A 13,817-nucleotide genomic window follows, 5' to 3' on the forward strand; every position below is an offset into this window, starting at 1 on the left:
AATGTGCCACATAATGGCACTCAGCATGATCTGTTCCATCAAATTCCACCAGATTTGAGTCATGGTTGAGGTTATTGAGGGTATTACGCTCCTAGAGGTTTTGTGAAAATCAGGAGCTGGCTATAAGAGCCAGACTTCCACTCCTTTGAGAAAAGGCAGTTGTAACACTAAGCCTTGTGCATATTGTGTCAGCCACCTGACTGGTCTCAGGTGATACCTCATATCTTAGGTGATACTTTGATACACTGACAGAGCTGAAGACAGCACAGTTCACGTTGTCTTTGGAACAATACTGGTGGAAACTGGTGGTGAAGAATGAAACGACCCCTTTCTTTGTAAAAAAGTTGTATTTAAGTTGTGAACTCATTTGATTTACCCAACTCAGTTATTCCTTGGTTCCAATTTTCAGCTCATGTTGAACTCATGGTCAACCCTGTGAAGCAGATCCTCTGTTAGTGCTGGTATTGGCAGAGAACTACAGACTGGTTTTTATGCAGCTTAGGCCATCCATGACTGCTTTGCATTAACTTAAACAAAAGACAATGAGCTGCACAGCAAAATTAATTGTTAAATCATTAACTAATTAACTCCCCATTCCTTCCCAAGAAGTACATAACAGTTTCCTTAGCCTCATTTCAATGCAACAAAAGAGACAAAGAAATGAAGTCACTTAGCCCCAGTCCTGTGGCAAATCCATGGGACAGGCACCACCAGGACTTCAGAATCTCCTGATTGTCAGTGCAGCGCTCCCTCCCCAGCCCATCTTGGCCTCCTGGCTGTGACAAAACCAGCAGCTGATTGCAAAACAAGCTGAAGGACAGAGACAACAGCACCTGAATGCTACATGAACAAGGGATTGTGGTAGCTCCCTTTAATAATATAAACCAATTCTTTCCTTCTAGCTCTGTTTTCCATCTTTAAAAGGATTAGTCAAAGGGCTATGTGGGATTATGGAATTAGCCTTTCACCCCTGAAACATTAAGTTCAAGTATTAGTTTGGGTCACGGACAAAAATCAGTTTCTTCCATTCCAGCCTAGTGCTTATATGTTAGAAAAGCACACCACAAATTGGCAAAACGGTCATAGAATGGAATAGTAACATTAGCTTGTCTACAAGTATACACAGAAAGCGTATATATATATACACACATACTTTGTATATCTATGTGTGTATATACAAAGTATATATATACATATATCTACTTAAACTGAAGAACAGGGAGGGTGGAATAGGACAGCGTGTTTAGAAATTGGATGCCTTTGAAATGTTGACACTGAATCCAAATCAGGAGGTTGGGGTTTAGTTTTAGCCCTGCTATGACTCCTTGGAGTAATCTCCACCAAGCGAGAGTCGCCTTTATTACCTAACACCGATGTATCTGGTCTAAGCTGCTCATCAAAGCTCCTCTTCAGTTTCAGCAACAAGACAAGGTTATCTATTCCATCTGTCTTCAACACCTACCCAATGATGACAGAACACACACGGTCCTTTGGAAGGAGGAATCTCTCTCTCTTATGTTGAGATGTACCCAACCTAACCCCCTTTCCGCTCCCCACCTTTGTTTTGTCCAATCTATTTAGATTAAAGTTTCAAACCCAAGTGACTGTTTTTATTGACAGTTCACAGCAGAAGTATCCTGTTATGTGCCATGAAAATTCAATGTGACTAAAATACCAATAAATCATTGAGAATTTGATGGCAGATCTCATTTTACGGGCAATTTCCAGCAAGAAAAATGGGCTGAAAAATTATGGACAACAAAATAACCCTTCCCCCACTAAGGCTTTGATTTCTACCTTTAAAATATTAACATTGCACTGTGAAAAGATGAAACTCAGACAGGAAAGTGTTACTAAGTGGATCTTCTGTTTCTGCAAAGAAGATAGACTCATGTTTATTAAACAAGATACAACTTTTCTGTGCAGGCTCATGACAGCAGTGGACAGGCAAAAAGGCTTTCATTTAAACAACAGACCTTGATCTCAAGTTGACTCAAAAATATACAGCGAACTATTTTAAAAAATCAGAATTGGATAGAAATGGAAGAGGTATGGAATTCCAAACTCCAGTCTCTGCCACAGTGTACACCGTGAAAACAGTCAGCTCAAACTGAGACAGTTAAAAGTAGGAACATTATTTGAAGACTGCATCTAAGTGCCCTTTGGTCTTGTAGAAATGTGTGATGAAATAACAAACACAGCAGAGACACAATTTCTTCTTCTGTTCTACTGGAATACCCAAAATTCAAGAAATTTTACCAATAGGAACCTCTGTCCTGACATTTTGTTTGTGCTCATGAAGAGTTTTGACTTCTGTGACCAATTAAAGATAAGTCCCTTCAAAAAATAGATGAGCAAAACAGAACACAAAGTTCATGAATGCACTTTGTCTCTAGGAAGCAGACATTTGGCTTCAGAATGTGACAAAAAAAAAAGAAAGAAAGAAAACAAGAGAGTATAGCCTCCAGCACAGAGCGATGCATGAAATTTTTGATTGTTTCACCATCCAGGCAATTCCTGGTTTTATCCTGCAACATAAATACAGTTTGCTTAGAAAGTTTAGATTGCTTTCAAAAAGAAACACAGAATAGCTACTTTTCCTAGACAAAAAAAATAGAAGAAAACTTTGCAAAACTCAAAAATAGAAAGGTCTTAAAAATCCAACCCTGAAGAACATACCCCTTCTTTTGAGATGGAGTGCTCTCTGCAACAATGAATTATTTCATATTAACCATAATAACCAATAGGCTTAAACATGCATTTCACTTTCAAAGAGAATTTAGTTGATTTGAAATAAGGCTACTGAAAAGCGGAGTAAGAACATCCATAGATTGTTTAATGCAGTTTAATCAATCATTTCAAAAAGGTAAAAGATTAACATTTATAACATCTTTCTGCAGATAACTCTAAATAAGAATTCAGAGCTATGTTACTGATATAAAAGAAGAGATTGGGAATTCAGATCAGATGATAAACCTGCTCTTTACAGGTTGCTGAGGCAGAAAGGCTACCATTTTGATTCCTATTTACTTGTTTTCCCACTGCCAAATGCCGGTGCAGCCACAAAAGACAGACTGTTGTTACAAACACTTATTTTATTTCACATTTCGTAGCCTGCTCATACATCAGGCCAGGTTCAGGCCATAGCTTTCTAATTTTTCTCTAAATCACTTGGCACACTTTGGGGAGCTGTAAAACAAAGTGAGTGATGAAACATAGCAACTGTGTGTGGCAGAAAAAATATATAGCATTCCTCTTGTGTGGATGAACTGCAAACCCAGAGAATGCCAGGAGCAAAGCCTACCTTCAAAAGCCACATTTATGCTTAGGGACAGTTTAAGCTTTTGACAAACAGTTAAAGATAAATCCTACAGTAATAACAGACAACAAAATGGTACATTTCTCCTAGAAGCACTTATACAGATTCTGGAAAGAAGCCCAGAATAAGCCCAAGGCAAGAAAATAAATGATAATATCTGTTAGTTTTCCATAATAAGTCAATAAGACTAGGGTAGTACATAGATAACGGGCAGTGAGGCTACCAGCTTTCTGAAAAGGGAAATTGGAACAGAGGTAGATAAAGGGAGACACTGTAACACAAAAACTCTTCTTAGAGGTAGATTATTATTCACTGGAGAAAAATCCTTCTCTGCACTGATGAATACAGAAAATAGGCATTTCCTTGGATAAACTTCCTTTTAAACTTCAGGAGGAAAAAAAAGAAAAATCTCATAAACTTTTGCTTCCTTCAAAAGCCTATTCTGTCAAGTGTGCAATAATTACTTTCTTATGGCAGAACTGCAAAATAATTACTGGGGAATGATAACTCTCAGAAGACAGTCCTCCTTTGGTTCAAGCCGTGAAGCCAAGTGGTAACTCCATCGGTAGTTTGAAAAGGATCATGATGCCTTATATATTGCCTATGTCAAACAAAAGCATCTGAGGTATGATTATTTTTTTAAAATAATTGCGAATAAGACTGGTGCAAAAATCCACACGCACACTTTCATATTTGTTCCAACCAGGACTAATTTAGTATATCTAAAATTGATTAAGAATACATTTAAATTGAACACCATTAAACTATTTCTAATTGGAGGGAGAAGTCCACACAATAATTTGTAGTAATTTGATTACACCAGTGCACACTTGTGTAGAGGTAAACAATGTGCCATAGTAAATTAATGCTTTTAGAAAAGACAGAAATTTGCCCCATTTTCCCAAATTAACTCATGGAGCGGCCTAACTTAAGATCTAATTCTTGAAAAGCTATGGGGCATACTTTCCTCTGTGCTGAGCAGACACAAAGGGGAAGAATGCAGCTACACAGGGACCTTTTCTGCAGGTGGAGCTCCTGCAGCATTCTCAAAAGTGGGGCAAAACCTGGAAGCAGGACAACGATGCGGTGTGGCCCAGCTGGCCTGAAAAACATACAAAGTAGGACATAGAACCCTTCCGAGTTATGCTTGCTGTGAGCAACCCTAATTGCCAGCATATGCTATGCAAACCCATGGATACACTGTCAGTGGCACCTGCTAATGATGCCACGATGGCAGCCATGCTGGAAGCCAGGCATGGAAACATGCAGGGTCTGTCCCCCTCTGTCCCCTGCATCTTAGAGCACACAGCATCTGTCACCTGGTATCCAAAATAAAGCTATATGTTTCAAACAATTCCAAAGTGAAGTCCATCAATCCCCTGCTGCACTCTTGCAGCTTGAAAGGAAAAGCCTCCAAAAAGTACACATTTTCCAAAGCTGACATTGTTTTGGAGCATGTCCTGTCCTCCCCAGTTCAGGAAAGACAGGGAGCTGCTGGAGAGAGTCCAGCAGAAGACTGCAAAGATGATCAAGGGACTGGAGCACCTCTCATTTGAGGAAAGGCTGTGAGACCTGGGTCTGTTTAACCTGGAGAAGACCAAGAGGGGATCTCATCGATGCTTATAAGTATCTAAAGGGCAGGTGTCAAGAAGATGAGGCTTTTCAGTGGTCACTTTTCAGTGACAGGACAAGGGACAATGGGCACAAACTGGAACACAAGAAATTCCATCTCAACATGAGGAAAGACTTCTTTACTTTGAGGGTGCCAGGCCCCTGGAACAGGCTGCCCAGAGAGGGCGTGGAGTCTCCTTCTCTGGAGACATTCAAAACCCACCTGGATGTGTTCCTGTCCAGCCTGCTCTGGGGGGCAGGGGGTTGGACTGGATGATCTCCGAAGGTCCCTTCCAATCCTGACCATTCTGTGATTCTGTGACTTTCGCAGTTATGTCCCCTCAGGCGTCGTCCTCAGTCTTGGTGTGAGGGACTGGTTCCCGTGAACTTGGCAAGCCAAGCCTCAAACCTTTTTACCTCTCTCGCCCAGACAAGGGAAGGAATGCGCCAGAACCACCCGTCTGGGCCTACGGAGCCCCAGGATGCGGGGGGGGGAAGGGGCTTCCCCGGCCTTGCGTTGCCGGCAACACACCGGACCGACCCTCAGTGGGGAAAAAAAACAAAACACCACCACACGTTTCCCTGCCGCGGGCGGTGGAGGTTTGCGGCGGAGCTCGGCGGGGCCGGGGGCTGCTGCGGGGAGAGGCGACGTCGGGGGAGCATCGCCGCCGGGGCCTGCCCCCGCGGGTACGGAAGCCACCCCCGAGTCTGACCGAGCACGGCCGCCTCCGCCGCCCGCCGCCGGCGGGGAACCCCTCACCCCGGCCCCGCCCCCGCCTCCCCTCAGCAGCCGCGGGGGCGTGGCTTGGAGGGCGTGGTCACGGCGGAGTGCCCGCCCCCCGGGGGGTTTCCCCCTAACGGGCTGCGGGGGAGGGGGGCTCTAGCCCCGCCCCCAGCCACTCCGCGTTGGGGCGGGAGGGGCCGCGCGCGCGGCGCGGCCGTTAAAAGGCAACCCTCCCGCCCGCGCGCCCAGTCAGCGGGGTCGCCGCGGCGGCGGCCGGTTACGGCGGGGAGGCGGCCGCAGCCCCGGCGTCAGCGATGCTGGAGAATGGCTCCCTGAGGAACTGCTGCGACCCCGGCGGGCGGGGCCGCTTCGGCTTGGCGGAGCGGGAAGGGGAGGCGGCGGCGGCGGGTGCCCCGCGGCCCGCCTGGGTGGTGACGGTGCTCTCCGGCGTGCTGATCTTCACCACCGTGGTGGACATCCTGGGCAACCTGCTGGTCATCCTCTCCGTCTTCAAGAACCGCAAGCTCAGGAACTCAGGTAAGCTTGTAGTTAGCCCCGGCGCCCACCTCAGCGACGGCGGTGACGGACACCCAGATCCCCACCAGCACCCCGTCCTGCTTCTGCCTGCCCTGAGGGGACCCGCTGGCTTGTGGGGTCCGGGTGCGCCACCTGCCACAGGCAGGGGGACCAAAGAGCCCCCTGTCTATCGGTACTTGCCCAAAAATGCTTGTAGGGACCTCCATTCGGTCCGTCCTGTGGCGGTCCTTCCTGGCACGTCGTTCCCCTCTAGCCTGTGTCCTGTCCCGCCCTAGCCTTTAAGGGGGGGAATGCAGGTCTTAAGTGGCTCCTAATGAGGCATTGTCTGGTCTCTGTGGAGCTGCTGATGAGGGGAATGGGAGCCATGCGATTAAAGGGGGACAAAAAGCATGCCCAAAACGGTCGGAGGAAGAAAGAAGGAACTTTAAAACTTGCTGAAGATGGGGCGCTGTGCCTGTGTGGGAAAGCGACTCAGCCCACGCTCCATCGGAGTTCACAATAATCGCCTTTTTTTCCTATCTTTTCACCGAATAGCCTTCAACCAGAAAGCAGCAAATAAAGTGGGGTGATTTCCTTCAGTCTTCTATGTAGTTTTTCTTTTTGTGTGCTAAAACGTGGCTCTGCGTGTTTCATTTGCTGAACTTACTTCTATTCTCACCATGGGCTAGTCACACGTGTCTCAAACTACAAAACTCTGTAGTTAGCAGCAACTTCTCGGATTTGCCTCCCTCCGGCCAACTTCTTCTCTGATTCACGTGTGTCCCACTGCAGACAGATACTCTTCCCTCTGCAAACACCTTCCTTGCTGGTGCACTGGCTGCCACTGGCTTTTCAGGTGATGCACAGTTAGGCTGCTGTTCACATCCCCGCGCTCGGCTGGCCGTTGGGTATCGGTGCAATATGTAGGTACCTGCTAAAGTTCTTATAGCACCAAGCAGTCCTCGAAACTGCTCATTTCTTCAGGTCTTGAACGCCCTCGTTTTGGGATGTGCACGCAGGTCCGGGTAAGAAAACTTTGCTGGGAGCTGAGGGAAGTCAGATGCACAGCATCATTTCCCTGACTCTGTATCATAACTGTCCGGCTTAGCACCCAAGGGGCAGCAGGGTGCTCCCTCACCAAGGGGACGGAGAGGGAGTTGCTGGCTTGTCTCTCCCGGGTGGTTTTTGTTTGTGGCTTTTTTTTTTTTTTTTTGGCGTGTGTCACTTCCAGAGCACTATCGTGGAAGTGGACACTCATTCTCATTTGTTTTAAATTAAGTGACGCTTAGGAACAGAAGCGGTGTATGGAGGGATGAGACTTTCTCTCCCTCATCGTTCATTGCACGTCTAACTGCGTCCGAGGGATGCCGGCCGGTCCCGTTTTACGCGGGGCTGCGCGGTCGCCCCGCACGGAGCAGCCCCGAACTGGAGGACACCCGAAATTGTGGGTTTGGGTGAGCAAGGGAGGAAATGGGGAGGGAGCTGCCGGGGGGCACCGGGCGCGGCTCTTTGCCTTGTACTTCAGGCTTTACCTTCAAGAGAGCCGAGCCGCCACCGGGGGCGGCACAGCCGTGCGGGGGGCGGTAAAGCCTGACCCGGTGCTGAGCCCGGGAAGGCGGCCCCCTCTCCCGCCGGTATCCAGCAGCGCCAGGAGCTCCCGGAGCGGAGCTGGAGCACCGCCGCAGAGAGGGAGGGAACCCCCCACTCCCCTCGGTCCCTCGGGAGCCCCCGTGAGTCCCCAATCGACCTCCCAGCCCCTCGGCGCCGGGGGAAGGCGCGTTCCTGGAGGGATTCGGGAAGAGGCTCTCGCTGGAAGCGCGGCCGGTCCGAGGCACCAAATCCCGGCCGACGGGGGAGCAAGAGAGGGGATCTCTTCTGAGCGGCTTCCTTCCTTCAAACAACAGCAGAAGGTTAAGTTTGGACTGAAGAGAGTGATACCTGGAAGAATAAGTTTCAAGATACTGAATAAAGTGCTCTGTGGCGTCCTAAGTCTATTAAAATAAGACACAGCCTTATCTAATTCAAGTACCTACTAAGTTATCTCCTTCTAGGATCATCCTTAATATGATATCACTGACCCTGTCCTAAGGATCTCTTGAGAAGTATATCAAAGCAGGGATTTCCTTCTGCACGATCTTCTTAAAGTTAAATACCTTTTAAATTGCTAGTTCTTAATTTTCCCTCAGAGAGAGATGGCTCTTGGGGAAGAATCTGAAAGATGATAGTTTGGTAAAGGTCCACAGAGGTTTTTCAAGAGAACATTTCTTCAGAAAGGAGCGGGGTGGAAGAGGACTGCAAACTGGTGTGGGTGGAGTGACAGAGGGAATGGGGAGGTGGTGGAGAGCTAGGGCAGTGCTTGAGAGCTCTGAGCCCCTGACAGGGAAATAAGATGGACAAGCAGGTGTGCTTACAAGTTTTCCTTCCCAAGCAAACCAGAAACTACATGTTCATAGTCTCAAGGGAAGCAGAGGTGGTAGAAAGTGAAATGGTGAGGGGAAGTTGGCATTAAGAGTTAGACTTGTAATAAAGGATGTCAGTGAGGGGCAAGAGGGAATGGTTGTGACAAGAGATGGGAGTCCAGATGACCAAAATAAAAGGGAAGAGCTATAGCACCATGATCACTCAATTCTCTTTGAAGAAGCTAATGAGAGATTTTCTTGGGTAGGGAAGAGAGTTTGTGACTTCAAATAAGTAACAGGTGTATGAGGAATAAATTAAGCAGCTCTGCCCAATTCCCTAGTGCAAATAGTAGTCTTTCCTTCAGAAAGCCAAACAGGGCTTTAGTATATATCTAGGATTTATCAACCCTATTCTGTCCTAGATTTTACAGAGAAATCTGAAAATTGCAAATAAAGTAATTATGCATCACTCGCCTTAAAATTTAAGCGTGATCAAAAGCAAATCTATTTTAATGCTATAATAGAATATGAGGCAAAAGAATGGAGTGAAATAAAATGACCCATTAGCCTTTATGGTGGTAAGTATTATGCTCAGCAGGAGAGAAATGGAGAATGGGTAAGATTGGTGCTTTTAGAGGTTGCTCATTCAGTCCTTAACCAGTGGGAATTTTGCCAGCCTTACAACAGAAGGATTGTTTCATAGCATACAGAAGTCTCTTTCCCACATTTAAATCTGATTTTGGAGGGGGAGGGGAAAATTTGTGAAGGCTCTTCCAAGTAATGCATAGCATAATTGGTATGAATCAACATGCTTGTCTTCTTACATAACCGCACCCAGGCTTTCTGTGAGACACTGAGCAACTTCTGATCTCTAGAAGTGATTTAATTTACAGAAATGAAGGCTTTTATCATTTCTAATTTGGGAGGGGACTAACTTTGTCCAACATACTACAAAATTAAATCAAATTTTATATATTATAAAATAAGTTTGCCTGTCTTTCTATTGGAAATGCCAAAAGTGTACTGAATTTTCAAAAGTGACTATTGATTTTGGGTGTCTTCAATTAAGCACGCCCTGTTGAACGCAGCTTTTAAGTGCTATTCTTTTGAAGTGCTTACATGCATTCAACAATCACTGCTGGATGGTCAAGTATCCTGAAGGTGCATCAAGTCAATCAAAACCACTAGATGCTTTTAAGAATTTCAGGATACATTTGTATAGTCATAGCTGTAACCATAGGGTCCTTACCCCATGGGCTGGGGTAAGAACCCAGCAGGAAGCACTTCACAAGGTGGGAACTGGCAAGGCATCTCCCACAGGAGCGAGATAAAGCAAGCCATTTGTATTTCATTGGCCTCAGAGACAGCAAAAATCAGTGAGAGGTGAGAATTAGGCACAATAACTCAGTATCATTTCAAAGAGTAGTGAGGACTTGGGACCTTTTGGCTTTTGGCAGAACGCCTAATATTAACCTTGGTGCACTGCCAGAGAATACATTAGCAGAAAGCGATATTTTTAGTGCATTCTGTCAACCTTCTTCACTCTCTCCACTATTTTCCTTTCTATATATAACAGCTAACACAGCACAGTGAGACTTTTGATTTCCATTTGATGGGCAAGTTGCTGTTGCAACACAAATTAAATCAAATTTCATATTTATGTTACCTGTAAGAACATGGGTTTATTTGCATTCTTAGTTCTATGTAATGCGTGTGAGGCTGTAGAGATAGACAATGCTTCTCATATGTACTTCTGTATGAAATAAAACTTTCCTGCACATAGAATTGTAATTTTGGTAGTTGTCTGTCTACTAAATAAAAATGTTCTCCAATATAACTGAGTCTTGTACTCTTTTTCCATGATATTTCCCTTTCCGTGGCCTTCACTCCACATCTCCATAACATAGCTGAGGATATGTTTTCTCCACTGCTATATGCTGTTTTCAGTTATTCTTCATCTCTTTGGCCACAACAGTTCCCTTTCTTTGCTTTATTCCTCCCTATCATTATTCCTGTCCCCTGGAATAGAGGACAGTTGTCTCCTGAGGTGGAATTAATCTCCTAGAACAGTGGAAATACCCGTTTCAGAACTTCTTCCTTTGGGCTCCCTTTATAATCAATGGAGAAAAAGAAGTATTTTTAGGACATAGTTAGTCTAACTTATTTTTGACATCTAAATTAGGATGACGTGATTCAGCCCATACAAGTGTTTATTTCTCTCTGCTAAAAGCAATGAGAATCAAGAGGGACTATCTGAATGTAGTCACCTACATTGAGGTGAGAAGAAATCAACATATGAAGTCAGAAGTCCTCATGTAATTCTTCTAGTAACTTGTCAAGTTCCATTTTTAAATTTGCACATTTTCCTCCTCCTCACCACCTTTCCTCCAAGAGATCATATTGATCCAAATAAGACTGACATAAAAAAAAAAATTCAGTACCGATACAACTGAAATGTTCAATATACTTCTTGGGTCCTGAAACCTCTTGGGGAAATTGTCTTTTAATATTAGCAGTGATGCTGACAAGAATATATTTTGATGAGCAGAGTGTGAGATCCCGCTCTTATGGTTTCAGCTTTTGTACTCCTGACTTCTTGAACCCTGGATACATGGGATCCATCTTAGCCCTGGGACTGAGTGTGTTTGACCTTCACGTTCTCTCTCACATCCAGGATCTCCAGCCTCGAAGCTGGTCAATACTAAGACATTCATGGGAACATGACTTCAACATTCACAGAAGTTCATTGAACCCAACACTTAAAATAAAGCTCTTCTATCTCTTTGGAATAACACTATGCTTCAAACTTTATTTTAACTTTGTGCTTATTAGTTCCTAATTTATAGTGGATATTTTTATTTCTAGAACTATAATTTTCATTTAACTTGGAAGGATCATTTCTCTACCTGGTGAGAACTCTTGTGGCTTATTAATGGAGAATAAACACATATTTATCTCTCAATCTTTGTTTTTCCATGGTAAACAAACCAAATGCTTTTAGTTTCCTCCAATTAACCAGGCTCTTCATTTCCCTGATTGTTTTAGACACTTCAGTTCACCTATCCCAGTTGAATTAATCTGTCTTGAACAAGAGAAAATTGAACTGTTCACAGTAATGCAGATGAAGTACCATCAGTACCTTCAAGAAATAATATTAGCATTCTATTCTGCTCTGTCCTTCCCTGGATGGGCAAAATGAAGACCTGGTGTGCCTTGGAGTCACATTTTCCTTATGTGTAATAGCATTATATGGATGATTCTTGGTGCAGTCACTTGCTAATGCAGCTCTTTTTTTCATTTTGTCTTTTCAGTCCATACAATTTTTATTCCTTCAGTACTTGACCTCATGCTGTCATACTCTATCCACTTTCTGCTCTTTTAGTCCTCAAATAAAAAAAGATCTTGACATTTCCTTGTATCAATGTGGGCTCTCAACTTTGTATTATCACAAAATTTCATTAGTTCTTTTTGTGTTTTGTGATATAAGATTCTGAATCGGGCAAAATTAGTTCAATAGAGGTTATCTCCCTCCAGTCCAACAATTTTCTTTCATCGCCATCCAGGCAGTGGTAGCAACAGACTATGTATGGTACCCTAGCATATGTGCTTCCAAGGCTAGATCAGTTTAGAGCAACCTCCCAGGTACAGAAAGTCCAAGTTCAGCTTTTATTAAATAAAGATGATCAGATTATTTAGTACAGCCACTTTGGATAAGCTCACATTGAATTTTATTCCATTTGTCTTTACCTGCATATTTAATTTTCCTTTACTTCCAAAATTGTTTCTGCAGCCTTCCCTACAATTAAGATGAGATTAAGCCTGAAGATTTGATTCATTCTCCCTTTGGAGCTGATTCACCACCTTAATAGAAGTGCCATGTTAGCACACACTCTATGGTAGAAAAATCAGTCTTCCAGAGGTGGCAACATTGTGATAGTTTTCTCATTGATCTTTAAATAATTATTTTTCTGACTTATTGCTAGCACCATTCACCACAAAAAGAAAGAGCAGTTGTGCCAGCACCATAGCAAGGGCGGGGGAAGTGGGTAGTAAAGTGTGAGAGCACCACAGCTGCAGGTGAGTCATGGCAAAACTGCTCTTTGGCAGGCATGTGGGAGCCGAGCTCTGTGCCACTGCCTGGGAGAAATCAGCATTTCCCTACTGGCAATGAGGACCAGAGAACACATTCAGCCCCTTTTTACAAGTTACACATGTATCTCTCTGTCCTTTCAGAACCCATGACACTATCTCTGAGATAACAGATGTTAAAAAAATCCTGCCATCAAGTATATTCAGTCTCTCTGACATTTTTGCTTTATTGTAGATACGTTAATTCCTCATCTGACAGCCCACCTTGTCCTCAAGCCCACCATTATAGTACTTATTAAAAACTGTAGCAAAATCTTTCCTCAGACCAGCAGTCATTGTCAGTTGATTTTCATATTCTCCCCCGCCACCCAGTAGCTCCTCTTTCCTTTTTGCTGTTGTTGACATAGTGAAAGGGCATTTAATTTGTTTTAGAAGTCTTTGCAACACCAATTAAGTGTAGGGGTTTTGTCAGTTCCCATTTTATCTATTTTTGCTCTCTCTAGCAGTTTTCTTCGGTGGACATATCTTTTCCTGTTCCTTCTAGCCTCATTTCTTGCCTCTGGTATCCTTGCTGAGACAAATTTTCCTCCAGCTAGATCTGGAACATTTTCTTATAGTTTTTCCCTCTTTTGGATGCAAGTTCCAGAAAACATTTTTGTATCTTTAATATGAATAAATGCCAAGCTTTCTCCACATCCAAGTCCCTAAGCTCCTCAATACAGTTGACCTCACTTTCCTAATTAGCTTCTTTTATTTATCAATACGAGCAAACTCCCTTCTTCATTATGTCTGTTTTGTTTATTATTCCATTTAATTTAAGCAAAATAATTTCATCTGCTTTCAGTACACTCTTATTTTCTATGACAGGCTATTCAGGGATATTTTTGTTATTTATCAAAACAAAGGCTGTGGTATGTTGGCAAATAAACTCTGAATTGAAGAAATCTACTGGGTTTGTGTGCAGAACCCAACAGCCATTAGTTTATTGTCTCCTTTACATATGAGGAGCTGCAGTGTCCCATCATTAAATTGTTTCCATTAGTATTTCCCTACTAAAACAGAGGTGATCCCATCCAACTCCAGGTTTCTGGGTACTTGCCTGCAGGTTGTCTTTACAGCTGTTCCCCAATGTAACTGGCTTTTACCGGGATTTCATCCT

General features: G+C 43.9%; 1 protein-coding gene across 1 annotated transcript in view; it reads left to right on the plus strand.

Moving 5' to 3' along the window:
* The first annotated feature begins 5,965 nt into the window (after positions 1–5,965).
* MTNR1B (melatonin receptor 1B) overlaps positions 5,966–13,817 on the plus strand; it is a 32,540-nt gene continuing 24,688 nt past the window's right edge. The window contains exon 1 of the mRNA XM_014958373.1: positions 5,966–6,191. Within this exon, the coding sequence (XP_014813859.1) occupies positions 5,969–6,191 (223 nt within the window). The 5' untranslated portion in view covers positions 5,966–5,968. The remainder of the gene's footprint in view (positions 6,192–13,817) is intronic.

This window comes from Calidris pugnax, unplaced genomic scaffold, assembly GCF_001431845.1.
Source record: "Calidris pugnax isolate Ruff unplaced genomic scaffold, ASM143184v1 scaffold252, whole genome shotgun sequence".
Taxonomy (NCBI): domain Eukaryota; kingdom Metazoa; phylum Chordata; class Aves; order Charadriiformes; family Scolopacidae; genus Calidris; species Calidris pugnax.